This window comes from Eleutherodactylus coqui, chromosome 2 (assembly GCF_035609145.1).
Source record: "Eleutherodactylus coqui strain aEleCoq1 chromosome 2, aEleCoq1.hap1, whole genome shotgun sequence".
In the NCBI taxonomy this organism is placed as follows: Eukaryota; Metazoa; Chordata; class Amphibia; order Anura; family Eleutherodactylidae; genus Eleutherodactylus; species Eleutherodactylus coqui.
This window is the reverse complement of record NC_089838.1, coordinates 6,593,914-6,609,202: the sequence shown is the minus strand read 5'-3', so window position 1 is coordinate 6,609,202 and position 15,289 is coordinate 6,593,914. Positions and strand designations below refer to the sequence as shown.

General features: G+C 39.9%; 1 protein-coding gene across 1 annotated transcript in view; it reads left to right on the top strand.

The window, feature by feature from the left end:
• BICD1 (BICD cargo adaptor 1) overlaps window positions 1-15,010 on the top strand; it is a 191,255-nt gene extending 176,245 nt beyond the window's left edge. Inside the window, exons 8-9 of the mRNA XM_066590227.1 lie at window positions 9,727-9,809; window positions 14,353-15,010. Coding sequence (XP_066446324.1) covers window positions 9,727-9,809; window positions 14,353-14,443 — 174 coding nt within the window. The 3' untranslated portion in view covers window positions 14,444-15,010. The remainder of the gene's footprint in view (window positions 1-9,726; window positions 9,810-14,352) is intronic.
• Window positions 15,011-15,289: the final 279 nt, after the last annotated feature.

Below are 15,289 nucleotides of genomic sequence, written 5' to 3'. Positions count from 1 at the left end.
ACTTTTATTAAAAAATAGGAGTGGAGATTTATGAGATTATTTCCATAAATTATTCCTTTAGAATTGCAAACTAATTCATTAATCTGTGGGATGGCTGCATGCATACTGTGATTACTAAACCGGATACACTGGATGCCTCCCTTCCAAGAAGCATTATTTATAATTGACATCATGATTTATTGGTTTGGGATTTAAGATCGCTTCACTTTGATCCACTCCCCCAGACTATATAGGATGAGGCTGAACTTCATGGATGATGGGGTTCATTCCATTATAATCTTGTAGAGATACTACAATACATTCCATTTGCAGCATTTATAGAATCTAGCTGTCATTATGGGTTCTTCATTTTTGGGGAGGATTGTGTCTGTTATTTTTGCTTTTTTTCTACTGTAATAAAATGTATTTTATTGTTTTTTTGATAATTATTCTGGTATATCTATACTTACACTATTTTATTATCAGAATTTTGTAATAAAATGGAATCTATATGAACGTTTATAGCTAAATTTCTAAAAACAATATATGAGCTATGTTTAAGTTATCAACGGCGCTTTTGTGAAAAATTCAGAAATTAGCATGGAAATGTTTCTTAATGAAATTATATTTTTGAATACAATTACTCTACACATTTCAACATGCATAAGAACAACATATCATGACCCCACCGAAACAATGCAATTAATCATAACAACATTTAAACAAGTCATAGACTCATCCAACACCCCCCCACCCCACCCCCCACCCACTCAAAAAAATGTTCAAAGTGGGAAAAACATATTTCTCTTGATAGGCCAATATTTTCAGGAAAAATTGAAAAATTAAGCTATAGTTATTGCGTCAATCAATATATTCTAATAAGCTTAGGGAGCTACAGGATGAGGAAAATGTGATTATTTACCTTAAAAGAATTTTTAAAATACCTATATCAAAAAAATTATTATTAAAAGGGTTTTCTGGGACTTGAATATTGATGACCTAACCACAGGGGTCCACTTCCCAGGAACCTCACCGATTAACTATTGAAGTCGCCATGGCACCCATAACAGCACTGGCCTAAGAAGAGGCTATGGCGCTCACCTGAGCGATAGAGTCTCTTCGAGGTGGTGAACCCCAATGGATCTGATATGATCACCTATTGTTAGGATAGGTCATCAATATTTTAGTCCCAGAAAACCCCTTTTATATAGGTACTTAAAAAAATATGAAGCCTATGAAAAGTTTAGTACGGTGTTAGCTAGTAGAGCGAAGTGTGATCGTTCTCAGTGAAAGAAACCAAGTAATCTTGTAAATATGATACCTTTTAATGACTAACAAAAGCACAATATATTTTTGTTAGCCATTAAAAGGCATCATATTTACAAGATTATTTGGTTTATCTTACTGAGAATAATCACACTAAGGTTTAAAGGGATGGCCAATAACCATACGGCCAATAACGAACTGAATTATACTTACCCGTCTGCAGCCGCCAGGATCCAGTGCTGCAGCCCCACTCTCATGGTCCCAGTGTTTCATGTGACACATGATGTCACAGGAAATCAGATGACTGCTGCAGCCAATGAAAGCCTGCTGGATTACATTCATGAACGCCAAGCATCCTGGCACTCAGGATGTGAGCGTCAATCCCAGGAGAATGAGCCGTGACGCTGCTGCCTCTAATTGGCTGCAGCCCTCACTTGATTTCCTGTGACATCATCCGTCACAACAAACACTGGGACCAGAGCAGGACTGCAGTGCTGGATCCCGCAGGCAGTGGAGGGGTAAGCATACTTCAATTTATTATTTTGATACAAGTCCTGAAGCAGGATTGTCTGGTAACCAGACCACCCCTTTGAAGTTGCATGCATGATAAGTTAGCTAAAAAGTTAATTTCAAATATATTTTTAAAAATAATTGTACAGTTTTACATAAATATTTCAAAACAGCAGGAAGAAAATGATTTTGTTTTAGATGCACTGTTCGTATAGCCTTGGTTGTAGCCTACAGACACATGATTTAAAACAGTAGCAAACTTTGATTCACTGTCTCCTGCTTCATTGTGTCAATCTATGTCTTGTGTTAAAGTAATAATTTTTTTATGTTTTTGTACAATAAAGGGGCAGACCCTTCTTACATTTTAGAGCTCCTTATTATATGTTGACTAAATTGTTTAGTGTTTTGTTACATTTTTCATAATTTACAAAAATTTTTACAAAAATTTATCCTAATAGTTTTTACTTATTATTTAAATCGTTCTTGATTTACTGTATAATCTACTGAGATGTTATGCTTAATATATGCTAAAATAATGTTTAGATATTTATATTTTTAACTATAAAATATTTTTTTTTTTTTTTTCTAGAACATAAAATACAAAATTCTACTGGTCTGCCCCTTTAAAATGTAAATATATGCTTAAATTGAATTGCTTAATTTAAGCAATTTAGAAGCTAATATTGATTACCTTGATTTTATCCCCAACATTTTGTCAACTTTTTGCCTTTCATGCAACAATTGGAATTTGACATGAACTTTGAAGCAGCAGCTGTGATGAAGGCCTATTGCCAAAAAGACATTTAGCTCCAATACATAATAACTTACTACAGGAATCTCATTTCAGCTGCCTGTCTCCTGGATCTGTTCTCCAGAACGTAAGTGAGGACAGGAAGAACAATGACCATCATGAAGAAGTGTTATAAAGGCCATTGACTGTATTAGGTTATTTTCTAAAAACAATTTTCAAATGATACGTATTAGTGACTTTTAAAAAAATCTTGATGCAACCGACTCTCGGAATTATTTTATCTCTTCTCATCTTATTCGACTTATTTAACCTGATGTTGTATGGAAAGGAAATAGAAAATTATTCCCGCTTTACGAACTTTAGAAAAAAAAAATTCTGTTCACCCAAAAATGACTGTTGATATCAATAATGGACTTTATTGGGGTCTATGTATCATAGCAAAATCTGGAATACTGTATATCAATGTCATAATGCATCAAGATGGTCCATTACTACCATGTTGATATTTCTTGGAGGGTTAAGATTCAGTCTTTCGAGAAAAAAAAATCTCCCTAAAACAAAAGAATTCTCAAGAAATACTGAGCAAAAATTGTAACATAGCAAAATGTATAAATGTCTAATGATCAGAGTGAACTGTTGGTAGAAAATCTACTAGGATTTAAAAAAGCGTACTGAATTGGTCATTATTAGAGATGAGCGAGTATTTGGGGGCCGGAGGGGGGCGGGGAGCGGCGGAAGAAAGTGGGGAGAAACGGAGGGGAGATCTCTCCCCCCCGCTCCCCGCCGCAACTCACCTGTCACCCGCGCCGGCCCCCTGAATCTTTAGAGACGAGCGGGGAGATACTCAGCTAAGGCACTACTCGCTCGAGTAATGTGCCTTAGTCAGTATACTCGCTCATCTCTAGTCATTATCATTTATTTCGATTTTTTAAATTTCTGTTCCATGCATGAAAAAAGAATTGTTACACTTTTTTATAAATTCAAAAAAAACAATCTATTCTAAAATTCCACAATATTAAATCAAATTTGACAGCATTGATACATGGACCCGGCAGAATGTAGCACAAACTATGTCATCAAAGGAAATGTCCAGAAATTATTTATTTTATGTCCATTTGGTTTGTAGAATGCTATGATGACAATAAAAATAGTCGATTATCAGGCTATATCAATGACATGTTCATTCTGAGATATTATTTACTATAGAACGAGTAAACTAGAATTTTATTATTAAAGTTTTTAAGAATATTCTGAAGAATTTTCAGGAATTCCATAATGAAATTTGTTGCAAGACTTCAGTCAGAAGCATTGTGAATGAACGCTAATAGGAAAAAAAAGTATTCTTCGGTATGTTTGGCGCCGCCATCCTGCAGTTTGGAGTCTTCTTTATTACAGTATCAATAATAGTTTTATCATTGTAAAAAGTGTTTAAAAAAAAAAGGAAAGAGAAATTATAGACTTAATGATAATTAATAATAATTTTAATCATTTTCCTTTATTTATCTGTTTTTAACATGGAAATTCCAGTTATTGTAATTTCTATGTAAATGTGAAATATTATTTTAAATCTATTTTTGATTATTTTGGTCTTTAATACAAGATTCTTATCTTTTAAAATATTAATATTATGTTAGGCAATTTAGTTTTTTTCTAAAATTGCTTTAATTCTTCTAATGAAATGATGCGCTACTTTTTTATACAGGATCACATTTCTAGACTATAGCTACATTCGAACTCATCAATTGATTAATTATTTGGTTCTTTATGCCAGTTGTAAAGAAGTTCTATCAACCTATGGAATTAATAATTATCCATCTGATTGTCAAAACAAAAATAATAATAAAAATATAATTGGACAGGCAAAAGGGTCAGACACCAAACTAATTTGGAGGTCTACCTCGAATTTAATTTGACCACTGATTAAACTAAAGTCACAGTCCAGTACATTGTCCTATGAAGGAGACATAAAAACGATGAAGGCCATCACAATGAGACCATTGGTAGTGTAAAACTATCGCAATCAAAACGTCGCACCCATAAGTAATATATCATTTAGGTTTTTTTTAATATACTTTTCTATACCATGGTGTGGGAGGGGGTTGCCTCCAAATTTTTGCTGTCGCATATAACATGGGGGTTTTATAATTTTCATGTATCCCAATTATATGGTCTAGTTGTTTTGAATATCATGTAACCATACTAAAATTGTAAAAGAGTGAATTGTCATGGTTTATCAAAGCCTTGATGCATCGATTTAAAGCCACACCCACTTTGAGTTTAGTCAGTCTAATACTTTCCAAATTGGACTGATTCAAGTTTTTTGTTACATCCGAGTGCCTGGAGTGTACTCATACATCGTTAAATGTAATTTACGTGATAATTAATTTATTAATTAATTTCTAGAGATGAGCAAGTATACTCGCTAAGGCACATTACTCGAGGGAGTAGTGCCTTAGCCGAGTATCTCCCCGCTCGTCTCTAAAGATTCGGGGGCCAGCGGCGGGGGAGAGTGGGGAGGAACGGAGGGGGGATCTCTCTCTCCCTCTCTTCCCCCCGCTCCCCGCCGCAACTCACCTGTCACCCACGCCGGCCCCCGAATCTTTAGAGACGAGCGGGGAGATACTCGGGTAAGGCACTACTCGCTCGAGTAATGTGCCTTAGCGAGAATACTCGCTCATCTCTATTAATTTCCCTTTCTTCATACAGTTCTTAGTTGTTGATCAGACAATATCATATATAAAAAGAGATGAAAAGGTGCATATTTTACAGATTCAATCTTAATATTTATTAAAAACAAAATAACAAAAAAAAAATGAAAAAGTTTTTTTTTGAAGGTATCAATTTTAGTATTATTTCTAAATAAGGAATGCCACAAATACCAACTGCTGTAAAAGGGTTATCTTATCTTAAGATTGACTTTCATCACCTATCCACAGAGTAGGTGGTAAAAGTCTCATCAGTGCTCAGACCCCACCGATCTTGAGAACAGGGTTCCCCCCACATTGCACACACTCCCAGTGAGGAGGAGCTTTGATGGAGCAGCAGCCAAGCATTATTTTCAATGGGAGTATTGGAGATAGCCAAGTACAAGCTCTCGGCTATTTCCAACAGCCCTACTGAAATGAGGAAAAGGGGTCATAGAGCTCTGTTCTTGCTGTCGTTGGAGGTCTAATCTGTGAGACCCCCAACAGTTAGATGTTTAGTACCTATCCTGTGAATAGGTGATAAAAATTGGTCTTGGGAATAATCCTTTAAGCCTACCCTACCTTATGTAACCTTGGGGCATGTATACACCATTCCTAATGTTTTTGGAACCCTCATGGTTACTGTTTTTATTTTTATATACATGACAATCCAACTCTATATAATACAAAAGCATCTGGACTCCCCTGAGGGAAATAAATGCGCGATAGAAAAGCTCAGTGACCTTCAACATGCCACCAACGTCTGCCCAACAGTTGCTGTCTTTGCCGAGTGTAAGTGCTGTTTGTGTGAAGTGAAACAGAGTATGAGCAACGCCGACCATACACATAACATGGTGATCGGGCACAGTGCTGTCGATCAATTGTCTATCAGATCATTCAAACAAACAATCCCACCAGCAAAGCTAATAAATTGGATTTCGATTAAACTAGGAGTCAGAAAAAAGGCTCCCTGGGGCTTGGAAAAAAATAGCGACTGACTGGCCAAATTCTGAGGTTCTACTCAAATGAACTTTGATCACTATGTGTAGTAATTCAGGTGTGTTGGCTATATTACCGATATGTAAAACTGGCATAAATGACACACATCATGTGCAGATATGCCACAAAAATGACACCCTCTTTCACCATATAAACCATATTTTGACTGTGTGAAACCAGCCTTATGAGTAAGAACTAAAGGTAACCTGTCACCAGGTTCATGCTGTCGAAACAAAGAGCAGTATGAACCCGGGTCTAGTATGCCTATTGCCCCCATGTATGTTTCTTTTGTATGTTTACACTTCAAAGTTTGACTTGGAAAGCAGCTCTGAGTCAAAGGATCAGGACTGGCTGTTCTCCTTTTTGTGTATAGGATAACAGCTATTAGTCAACATGCTTCAGGCAGGTAGAGGCCGGTGCAGCCCGCTTCTTTGACTCGGAACTCTATTCCGAGTCAAACTTCAAAGTGTGTGAACTCTGAAACATGCAGGATTTCCGAATAACCGTTATACGAGGGCAATAGTCATACCTGTCTTAGATTCCTGCTGCCCATTGTTCGGTTGGCATGAGCTGCTGACGGGTTCCCTTAATACAGCAACATCTTCAATATGTGCTCACCAAATACACACACGAACAAATCCACCAAAGACGCAAGCACAAGCTCAGAATACGTGCGCACAAACAAACTCTCACTTCAGATAGATGGTTCATGTTATACTTTTGCATGAAGAAGTAAGTGAACCCTTTGGAATAACCTGGATTTTGGCATTAATTACTAATATATGGTCTGATTATTATCTTCATCATTATAGGCTAACACAATATAACTAATATCACACAAAGTTGTACTGCTCCTAACTTTTACTGAACATATTTAGGAAACATCCACAGTGCAAGGAGAAAAAAATAAGTGAACCCTTTAATTTAATAATGAATATAATTAATATAAAATATGCATAGACATATAAAGTTTCTATAACCCTTAGACGAGTTATGAATCCAGAATTAGAACATAAAATCTCAGTTTTAGGGTGAATTCACACAAACGTATATCGGCTCGGTTTTCACGCCGAGCCGATATACGTTGTCCTCATGTGCAGGGGGGGGAGGCTGGAAGAGCCCAGGAGCAGGAACTGAGCTCCCGCCCCCTCTCTGCCTCCTCTCCACCCCCTCTCTGCCCCTCTGCACTATTTGCAATGAGAGGAGGCGGGAAGGGGGCAGGGCTAAGTGTCGTGAATTAGCCCCGCCCCCGTCCCGCCTCTCCCCATTGCAAATAGTGCAGAGGGGTGGAGAGGAGGCAGAGAGGGGGCGGGAGCTCAGTTCCTGCTCCTGGGCTCTTCCAGCCTCCCCCCCCTGCACATGAGGACAACGTATATCGGCTCGGCGTGAAAACCGAACCGATATACGTTCGTGTGAATGCACCCTTAGTAACGTCTCCCTCTCTCAAGAGTTTTGGACTAAAGTTTGTCCAACGTTTATCGATGGCAGTTGTGTTTTGTTTTTCTGTGGTTGGATAACTACTTCCTTTTCCCCTTTAGACGTGTTCCAGCCTGGGTCACCTTGACTTATGGACGTTTAGCTATAACAGAACCATCTTTAGTTAGGGAACTCCCCAACAACTTGTATTTTGTATCTGAGGTATTTCCTAATGCTAAAGATGTGTGTATGAAGGTTGGTGTATTCTTCAGTTGACTTGTCACTTGCAGGACATGTCCCGGCTTGGGATAGGTTGAGTGCATTGCTCACACAGTGAAGTATACTTGTCAGCAAGAACTTTGATGTCCTTTGTTTGAAATACCAATGTTTCACAGCAAATAAGATTCTCTCGCAAACTTGAGATAGGCCACAATGGTTTTTGGACAGCAGCGGCTTCCTTTGTGGTGTCTTTCCATAAACATCATTCTTGTTCGGTGTTTCACTATTAGGAGACACGTGAACTGGGGTTTTTGCATATTGCAGGGTCTTCTGTAGGACTTTTGGTGTTATCCTTGGGTTCTTTCTCACCTCTCTCAGTACTACCTGTTGTGCTCTGGGATTGATCTTCAGAGGACGCCTGGGCCTAGGGATCGTAGCAACAACCCTCAGTTTTCTCCATCTGTATATAAGTTGCCTAACCGTGATGTCCCCTTATGTATTTAGCAATGCTTTTGTAGCCTTTTCCAGCTTCATGCATCTCAGCAGTAAGTTGTTGGCATCAAGGCACTGTTCATACTAATTGAGAAGAACATATTTGTCAGTAACCAGGCTTTGTGTGCCTTTATTTAAAGTAAAGCACACATGAAACTCACATTTCCAATCTCATGTCCTTAATTAAAATACTCTTTACCAATTAGCTCTCGGAGAAGTCACTAAGACTGAGGTTCAGTTACTTTCTCTCCTGTGGATTTGTACTCCGTGTACTGAATAAAAGACGTGAACGGTCCACTTGTTTGTGTGTTATTAGTTGCATTGTGTTTGTCTCTAACCACGATTTATATTGTTTTAGATTTAGTTGTCTTTATGTGATTCTCTGTTAATATTGTGTGGTTATCATTATGTGTTTGTCCATTCTGTCACTAAAATGCAGCTGTCTAATCATTGTAAATTGTGTTGCTGCCATCTGTAGGAAAAAAATCAGCTACTGCACAAACCTCATTCAGACGGCTTAATATATTCCGGATTTAACAACCTGACCCCCAACGGTTATACTAAACTTTTTGATTTCTGTGGTGCTGGAAGGTTTGCTCCACTGGACCACAGGGTGTTGCATTCGGAATACAGACAGCTAAATATGGGTACAATATGTCTATCTGAATGATTCCTTAGTCCCAGGATGAGTACTGCAGCATGAAACATCAGATATGTTTATAAATGTATTTTAGTTACAATAGAGGGGGGCACTTACTTGTCTATGTTCTATCCCTTTAAAAAAATTCACGTAACACATGTAAGACCTACCCGTGTTATATACATTGCCCAATCCCATAGACTGCATGACTATGCCAATTTGCCATTTGAAGAAAGCTGGCTGACAACTCTGCAGGATATATAACTGATGGCTGACAACTCTGCAGGCTGCAGCTATATAGGTTGTCAACCTGCTTTTACAGAAGTGGATAGAACGATGCAATGGCTAGAGAGAATTTTTTTTTTCAGTTTTAACAAAAGGGAAATTCTATTCACTTGCAGGTTTTTTTTGTATTTGACTAATCAAAAAGAAGCTCTTAACCTCACATGTTGCTTCGTGTATGTATGTAATTATTATGTCTGCTGCTTAGTCTGTGGACAATGTTTTTGCTTGTTTTTTTCCCCAAAAATAACACCATCCTTGCCCACAGGCAGTGTCTGGCATTGTAGCTCAGCCCTGTTCACTTGAATGGAGCTGAGCTGCAATACCAAACCCAGCCTGTGAACAGGAGTGGTGCTCTTTTTTGGGGAAAAAACCTAAAACTTTCCACCACTTTACTCTATTCCACTAACAGTGCTATCTTTTGTTATTTCCTCTCCTATATAACCATGGACCGTGTCATCTCTTTGTATGTATGTCTAATTTATCAGTTTCTTGTAGATTGTCAGCAGCCTGCTGCCTCACCGCCACACTGCTCACAACTAACCCGGCGGCTAGACTGCCCGACCGCCAGGTAATATGCAACTAACCCACTTGTGTGTCTTATGTACACCGCATGCAAAGCCCAACAGTCCTTCACAACCTTCTTACCCTCCTTATTATGCAATTCTGGAAAGATCAACCCTCCTCCACTTTTACCTTGTATTAGAGAGGACCTGGCGTGTTTAGATCTCAGCCGGCTAGCTGCATAGCTTTGATTCTGAAGCCCCCCTGACACCAACAATGTCTATATTTTGTTTATACTCGCCCTCATTCCCTCTGTACCAACTTTTTTTAGATTCAGCTCCCAGCACCGTGAATGTGTCAGGTGGGCAGTCCTAACTGCTCGCTGTCAATCACTGATGTCCCCCATTGGCAGTGAAGAGTGGGGGCCGCCTACTTGACTCCTTCACAGTGTTAGGAGTCGATTCTAAAAAGAGTCCGCATGGGGGAATGGAGGGGGAGTATAAACAAAAGAAAGACATCACTGCAGTCTGCAACTCTAAATCTATGGAGCCAGCCCTAGTGACAAGAGGACAGGATTCTTTAACCCCTTCCCGCTCCAGGGCGTAAGTTTACGTCTTGGCAGCAGGGTACTCCCCGGAACAGGGCTTAAACTTACATCCTGGGGATAGCGTGAGGTCACTTATGATCTCACGCTATCCCACAGCAGGAGCCGGCTGTCAGTCATAGCCGGCCTCCCGCTGTTAACCCCTTCCCTGCCGTGATCTACATAGATCGCGGCATGGGAGGGGTTCACAGAGGGAGCACGCTCTGTGAACAAGGTCTGAAAATCAGAGGTGTTTTGAAACTCTAACCAAGGGCTCCATATTGCAATAAATTTCTCTGGGAAGTCTGAATCCTCAGATATTAACCCTTCCATTATCATGATCTCATTTAATTCCCAGATCCATTCAAGGGTAGTGGGTGTTTGTGGAGTCTTCCAATGTCTGGGGATAACGGCACGTGCTGCGGTTAAGAAATGGCGTAAGAGCTCTTTCTTTATTGACAAGACAGATCCTGGAAGGATGGAGAGCAGGGCAATCTGAGGGGATGCTGTAATAGATCGTCTGGTGACTCTTGTGTAGGTGGAGAACACTATGTTCCAGAATGGTCTAAGTGAAGGACAGTCCCACCACACATGGAGTATTGTACCAGTGACCTAAGCCGCATCTCCAGCAGTTGGGTGAGATAGATGGATATATACAACGTAGCAGGGCCAGGCATCAATACCACCTTGTTAATAGCTTACAACTCTTCTCCTGGGCTTTACAGGCCATGGGCAGCTTGTGGGACAGTAGACATACTTTGCTCCACTCTTCTGCATTTATGGTTGTAGCGAGCTCATTTTCCCATGCGCTCAACAAGACACGGTCCTGCTATAAGTTTGTAAGAGGTATCTGAGCTAGGCAACTTTTTAGTGAATAGGGTCTCAAATGGAGTCAGTGGGGCTGTAAATTCAGAGTTGGATATGTTAAGGTCCTTTTACATGGGACGAAATGATGCCCGACACTCGTCCCTGTGTTTCCTCGCTCCCGTGCTCCAGGAGTTTTCTCTCCTCTTGCTCCCCCACCCCACTCCATTCACTTAACACAGCGGCTGTTCACTACTGAATGGTGGCTGTTTTAACTGCACGATGAGCGATGAGGGTCATCGCCGATCTTTTATGCTGCATTGCCAGTTGTATAATCAGTTGTATAATCCTTTGTTAAACATATTAATCCTTTCCAATCCAATTTGTATCCTGGTTTTCCTAGGGGGGCTTACTCTTTTTCTGCCGTCATACAACGGCGCTATATGCTGGCTAAAGCCAGTACTGCATGAGGTGACACCTTGGATAGGCTCCCACAGCAGAGAGGCTGGCAATATACACTAAGAGAACCCAGACGGACGTCTTCCAATATCGGAGCTGTACAGCCTTAAATCGTAATGTCTTCAGAGGTCAGACAGTGGATTGGAAAGGGTTAATATCATAGTTTCCAACCAATTTTGATGGATCCTATTGCCTTATCATGGGTTTATCAGGGTTGAAGATTATGTTATTCATACACTTAATAAGCAACAGAAAGGCGTTGAGCCAAACTCACTGCCAGATAGTTGACCAGAGCCTTATCTACCTCCAGTTTATAATATAAATGTTACTTTTCATTGTAACCACATATTTAAATGATAATGAGATGATTGCTGAACCTCTTATTCATTTGCATATTGATATAGTGAGCATGCTCTGTAGACATCACTGTATAGGGGAGAAGGAGCTTAATTGTCTCCATCACCTGTCCCCAATGGTATGAGCCTTTGTTAGGCATATTAGGGTCATAGTTTCTGACGTCCACCAAATTGTGATGAATTCCAATGACTTATTATGGGTTTATCATGTTTTAAAACTGCCATTAATGCAACAGAAAGGCATTGGGCCAAAGTAAACTCGAGATGTTTGGTTAGAACCTTAAATGACAGTTGAACAGAGCCTAGTGAGCATGACTGTGCTGTGAAGGGGAGAAGAGAGAAGAAGCTGCTGACTCCATCACCTATTGCCAATGCTCTGATCCTTTATTAGACATGGTAGTGTCATAGTTACATTCCTCCAAAACCTCTCATGGATCATGGTAAAGATAAAGTCATTACTGACTCCTAGGCCTATGTCCCATAGTGACATTTTCTTGGCAGATTGATTGCCTTCCCCAGTTATCTTTTACCTTCCTCCACCCAACAAGCTGGGCACTCATTTTACTGACCTCAGAAGGATGAGACAACCTTGAACTGGCCACCTGAACCAAGCAGGGATTGAACCTGCAACCTTCAGGTCATGACTGCATTTCTGCTGCCTTAACACCCTGTGCCACACAGGGCTCATGTTGACTGATAAAAACTATTATAATAACGAGTCTTGATCACACAGGCTATAAATGGTATAAAAATACTTGATGGCTGAGGCCATGTCAAGATTTTCCAGTGGAAGGTCTTAGTGGCAATAATTCAGGACTCCAGAAGGTGCCAACTCTAAAAATACTCTCTGCTTGTTAAAACTCCTGATCTCATGGACTATGAATAAAATAGTGGGATTTTCTTAGTAAGCAACACGGATTAAATTAGCAGTATTTTCCTGTAAATGTAAGGTTCTGTAGATGGGCAGAGGAGATACATGTCATCATTACACTCTGAACCCACCAAGAAGATATTTTGTAAGGTCTAATAGGTTATTTGTGAATTAGCTGACAAGAAATAGACCTTAGTGATAAATGATTGGCTCCAAAATTAGCTCCAATTGGAGTTGTCATCTGTCCATTACTGAGTGAGAGACCTGCCCCACTTGAGGATCATCTGGTGGGCCAGTCTGCCTTTGAGTTCAAAGTCCCCTGTTGCTCCTCTCGAGGTCCATTGCATCGGGAAACAGTAAGAATTGATCTCTTGGACAATAACACTTACCCACACCTTGATTTAATAGCGCATGATAGGCCTGTGACAGTTAAAGGGGTTTACCTCCGAAGACATTTATCCTCTAGTCACAAGATTGGGGATAAATGTCTGATCGCTGGGGTTGGGGACTCCCAGTGATCCAGAGTTAGACAACCTTAAATATTCCGTGTGAATGAAGCAGCATCGTACATATGTGGCCACCGCTCCATTGAATTCTTGGGGACAGAGTGAGATTACCAATGTCATCAATCTCGACCTGCTCCATGGAAGTGAATGGAGCAGTGGTTGAGCATGTGCACCATTGCTCCATTCATATGTAGCATTCCGAGGCACCATCCCCAGGATTGTTGGGCTCTCAGTAGTCAGACCCCCAGCAATCAAACATTTATTTCCTATCATGTAAATAGGGGATAAATGTCTTTGCTGGCAAAACTCCCTTAAAAAGGACCTGTCATGTCTTTATATCAGTGAGGCCAGCTGCATAGTTTTGCAAGCACAGTCTGACATCAGCCATTGACCGTCGGCAGGTGGAACCACTCACTTGAGACATTCACAGCTCTAGATCCAGAAACAACTGTAAGAAGAGCCAATACAGGGAACCAGAGGGTGTAGAGGGAAAAGAAATATAGTTGAAATTAACTGGGCTATGGCTGCAAAACTATGTAGCCTACCCGACTGACATGAGGGCATGACATGTCCTCTTTAAAGCACCTTGACATTCTATTCGATTAAGGTGATCACTGTACCATGGTACCACCATGCTCATGCAATCTCTATCCAGAATGCACTTTTGTCAGAACTCTTGGGATCAGAGATATTTCTGATACCAGAAGTTAGCGGTACAGATGCATTGGTACAAAAAAGAATTTAAAGGAAAAGTCATTAATTTTCATGCTAGTGAGATGACTCCGCTGACACTGTTCCAGTCTACACAGCAAACCTTAAAACAGATGTGGATTGTCACAAAAAGATTAAAAAACACTAGCTGTATACTAAAACCGTACACATATATTTACTGTTGGACTGAGCAATTCCATCTATGATTTTGTAGAATTCGTTTATTTTGATGAACAATGTCTAATTTTTACAAATTGTTATTTGTATGGTTGTCATTTTGGTGACCAATTTTCTAAATTTCTATTTTTTTTATCTTTTAGTCCTAATTTAGCACTCCTAGAAGAGAAAACACATTCCAGCCCGCAGTGCACCCCTCTCAATTGTCTCTCCAAAATTCCTCCCGACCCATAGACTTTGAAAGAGATACTACAATGGGACAAAGTAGTGGATAGTAAATTACTGATGTTAACCACAAGCCTGAAGAAGCCAGTAGAAGTGGACTTTTACCGTTTCAGTATCCAGACTTATGTCAAGGTAAAGAGAAGCACAGAAGGAACGTCTGTTCATTGGAGGACAATTCTTTGATGACCTCCATCATGGCCGATGCTGGTGACTTGGGAAGTACACAGATAGAAGACTGTTCCTTAACCTCATCAGCTATAGTGTTCCAGAATACTAAAGCCAATATTTGAAGCCGCGTTGGACGTATTTCTTCACTATTCATAGGCCGGTCATAAGGTTGATTTTTATTTGTTGTTAAGAGCATGCTATTTATTTTTTTATATGATTTTGCACCCTTTGCTGTGATCTAAACACTTAAGGAGATTTCTGTTTTTTGGGACAGTGTATGGTTAGTCTCTGGGAAAACATTTTAAGTTTCCATGGGATATAGTGTAAGGTAGCCATATCTAAGGGATTTTATAACATTTGTAACCATTTCACATGATATCCGGAGCTCAAAATCAGGCATAATCTGTTGGTCACTCGAAAAATGACAAGATTTACTTAAAGCATACTTAAAGGGGTTGTCCCGCGAAACAAAGTTGGGGTTCAGCACTTCTGTATGCCCATATTAATGCACTTTGTAATATACATCGTGCATTAATTATGAGCCATACAGAAGTTATTCACTTACCTGCTCCGTTGCTGGCGTCCCCGTCTCCATGGTGCCGTCTAATTTTCAGCGTCTAATCGCCCGATTAGACGCGCTTGCGCAGTCCGGTCTTCTCCGTGTTGAATAGGGCTGCTCGTGCTGGA